Source organism: Mycetomoellerius zeteki, unplaced genomic scaffold (genome assembly GCF_001594055.1).
Source record: "Mycetomoellerius zeteki isolate Tzet28-1 unplaced genomic scaffold, Tzet1.0 scaffold119, whole genome shotgun sequence".
NCBI classification, from domain to species: domain Eukaryota; kingdom Metazoa; phylum Arthropoda; class Insecta; order Hymenoptera; family Formicidae; genus Mycetomoellerius; species Mycetomoellerius zeteki.
In genome coordinates, this window is record NW_017256116.1 from 434358 (window position 1) to 437578 (window position 3221).

The 3221-nt window shown below is 37.3% G+C and overlaps 1 protein-coding gene across 2 annotated transcripts in view; it reads right to left on the minus strand.

Annotated features, from left to right (window-relative positions):
• Positions 1-3221, minus strand: part of LOC108730639 (calnexin) — a 10107-nt gene that overhangs the window by 4195 nt on the left and 2691 nt on the right. The window contains exons 1-5 of one of the 2 annotated variants that reach the window (XM_018460462.1): positions 2662-2935; positions 1984-2221; positions 1486-1781; positions 723-1382; positions 508-648 (exon numbers count right to left, since the gene is read on the minus strand). In XM_018460462.1, coding sequence (XP_018315964.1) covers positions 508-648; positions 723-1382; positions 1486-1781; positions 1984-2212 — 1326 coding nt within the window. In that variant the 5' untranslated portion in view covers positions 2213-2221; positions 2662-2935. Of the gene's footprint in view, positions 1-507; positions 649-722; positions 1383-1485; positions 1782-1983; positions 2222-2661; positions 2936-3221 lie in introns of those variants that run through there. The other variant, XM_018460472.1, reaches the window with a different exon arrangement.

The window sequence follows — 3221 nt, forward strand, 5'->3', positions numbered from 1 at the left end:
AAGAAGTTTATTCTTCGCCTATTCAATCAGAGCAACATTTGAGAAATCGTATCGTAGCTGCAGCGAACAGAATATCGCAAGAACAGTGCCTGGCTGCTACAAGAGCCGTGTTTGACAGATGCAATGCTTGTATTGCTGCAAGAGGTGCACATTTCGAACAAAATCTTCATTAAAAAGTTTATAAATAAAATAATTAAAATAATAAATTAAATATATTTTTTTCTTTTTTCGTGATTTCCTGCGAAACAAAGCAAAAAGGAGCATATGTCTATAGGACTTTTTTTCTTAGTTTTTTACTCCTCTACACGCTCCCGAAGTTTTGCCATTTAATTTGGAAACACCCTGTATAAGTGTAGAAATTTTAATTTCTACACGAAAAGCTAAAACAGCGCTAATTCCCAAAGCATTAAGTCTTTTTACTAGATTAATTTATTTATTTCGGGAATTAATATCACTATTGTTTTATAAGAAAAAGTATCTTTAGATCACAGATAAAAGGGTACTTACATTTTCCTCAGCAATTTTAATACGTCGAACCTCAAACGTATCATCCGACCATTTCTTCGCAATTTTTTCATCATCTGTTATAATTATATTGTCGAAATATATGTCAGGAGACATCGACCACAGCTCAAAACCAATAGCACTCTATAAAACACATTTGCATATATTATACAAGAATTTACAAGAGTTTACTAAGAAACATTCTGTTCATTACATACAATTGGTAACATCTTGAACGGATGTTCGTCATTAAAGTAATCAGGATTGGTTATAAGTCTAGGCTTCCATTTCCCTTTGTAATTAGGATTGTTAACAAGTGGCGCCAACCATTTTCCTTTATATCGTGGATTCTTCTTCATTTTCTGCTTATAAGGTCCACAACCAGGAACATTCGCGCATCTTGGATTTGGTACTTCCGGAGGCTCCCACTCACCATCCATTTCGACATCCCAATCATCGGGCTTAACCGAATCTGAATTCGGTACCATCGGCGGTTCGTCTTCGAGCCATCCTTCCGGCATAATATCTTCCTCGTCAACTATCTGTGCTGGAGCATCTTCGTCCCAGTCGTCGGGCTTTTCCGCCAACGGATCAGGAATCTTTTCTCGGTCATCCCAATCCTCAGGCTGTTTATCATCAGGATCTTCTATTTCTAGAAGCGGGTTCACAGGAGGAGCGAAATCGTCTAGTAACGAACCCGAGTTTAGAAGTTTATTATCTACTTTGATTTCATACATATTATCAGGCCGTAGGATCAGAGTATACAAATGCGGGTTTTTATCTTTGAAGTAATCTTCCATTCGGTCTTTTGATTTTTTACAGTGTTTCTCTGTGATTGTACCATTCAGTGGATTCTTATGACGAAATATAAGATGAAGCTGAAGAAAAAAAAAAATAAACATCAGATGAATCTTCATACATTTTGTATATCAAGTCATATTTAAACTAAGACAAAATTAATAAAGCACACATCTTGCATACCTTATGATCGTTGCCACATTTATCAGGCCCAAACATTATGGTATATGGTGTTTTATCTTGGAACTGTTTCAAGTCCGCATATTTATCATCTAGTGTAAGCAACTTAAGATAGGCACCACCACATTCTTGTCCCTCTTGGAAATTAACTTCATATTGTACAACTAAAGGCTTGTCTTCAAAATAAAATGGCTGAGTTAATGCAGTAGAAACGGCAGCATGTCTAGCTTTGCTTTTAAGCACTAATCCTAAGTCTCCATCCTCGCTATGTTTCTTAGGTTCCTCGATGGACCAAATTCCTAACAAATAACAAAAAGACAAACAATAAAGTCAATTTTTTCAAATTAAATTTACACAAAGAGAATATCCTATTAGCAATTAGTTGGCGTCATATTGGTCAAATATTAGGGACATACTGGGCTAATATTTGGATAATATTGTACCAATAATTCTGCTACTAGGGTATAATAACAAAAGGATGTACAAAAATTTAATATTAACCATCATATTTAGCGATATCTTCGTCAATGCCATCCTTCTTCGTCTCTGACAATATCCATAAATTCCTAAATCTCTCCTCACTGTCAAAGTTTTCTGCTAGGTGAACGAAACCGGAAGGTTCCGGACTTTTATAAGTTGGCTTCTGTATTGCATCACTGTCTTCATCTGCACTTAATACACAACACGCACTTAGGCAAACTAACACAACACACGCTACGATTCTTGCCATTTCATATTCCTGAAAAATGAAAAACTGAAATGAGAGAATACCTTCGCCTAATCCATTAATTCATTTAAGCCTAATGACTTGAAGCACATGGTGAAATAAATAAATGAACAAAAAACCTAAAAGATTCACAAAATATAACATATATATATAAAACATTAAAGCAATTTCTTACAGCAGTTTTTTAGAACAGTTCTTAAAGCAATTAAAATTGTATCCCTAAAATCGATGCACCCGAGAGACAGAATGAGCCAGTCATGCGAAACTTAACCTCAAACTTGCATCGTATATATATACACACACACACACACCCTCGCAGACATTGTGACTGTGGCGTGATGCATATTTTACATAAACTTTTTAGTTAAATTAATCGGTATTGCATAGTGATATCAAAATAATAAATTCTAAGTTTTTTTACACTAAAAAAAATGTAAAAAAGCTTGTCTTACCGGTGGTACGAGAAAAAGTTAATTCAGAGAACCCCAGATGATTGGCGCGGCGTAAACAGCGAGGACGTGCTATTCAATTATTTAATAATGATAATTTAATCTATCCACGTAAGGGCAACCCCCTGCGTCGCGTTCTGAAAACGAGCGGCGCTGCCGGTGAGTCCACGTTAATTGGGATAGTAACTTTAATTGAATTCCTAGTAGTCCTAGCACCGCTCGACGGTCCTCACCAGTCCTCGTCCTCACGTCCACGCGCGTACCCAACGACAGAACGGACGCAGCGATGTTCACATAAAAGGGCAATATTTATTTTATTTTCATTACGTTGGTTCTACGTTAGTCGCATCGCAGCGTCGCAAGCGTGTCGCAAGCGTTGCAGTCCAATCAGAGTTGAGCTAGCTTGATGTTGATTGGATCGCAACGCTTAGGCCGGAATCAGACTACGCATTGAAGATTGGTCGCGTTCAGCAGACTCAACTGTTGCGGAGCGGATCAGTGAGCTCTCACTGCTATTGGATGATCTAAAAGAATACACCAATAGCAACGAGCGCTTACGGATC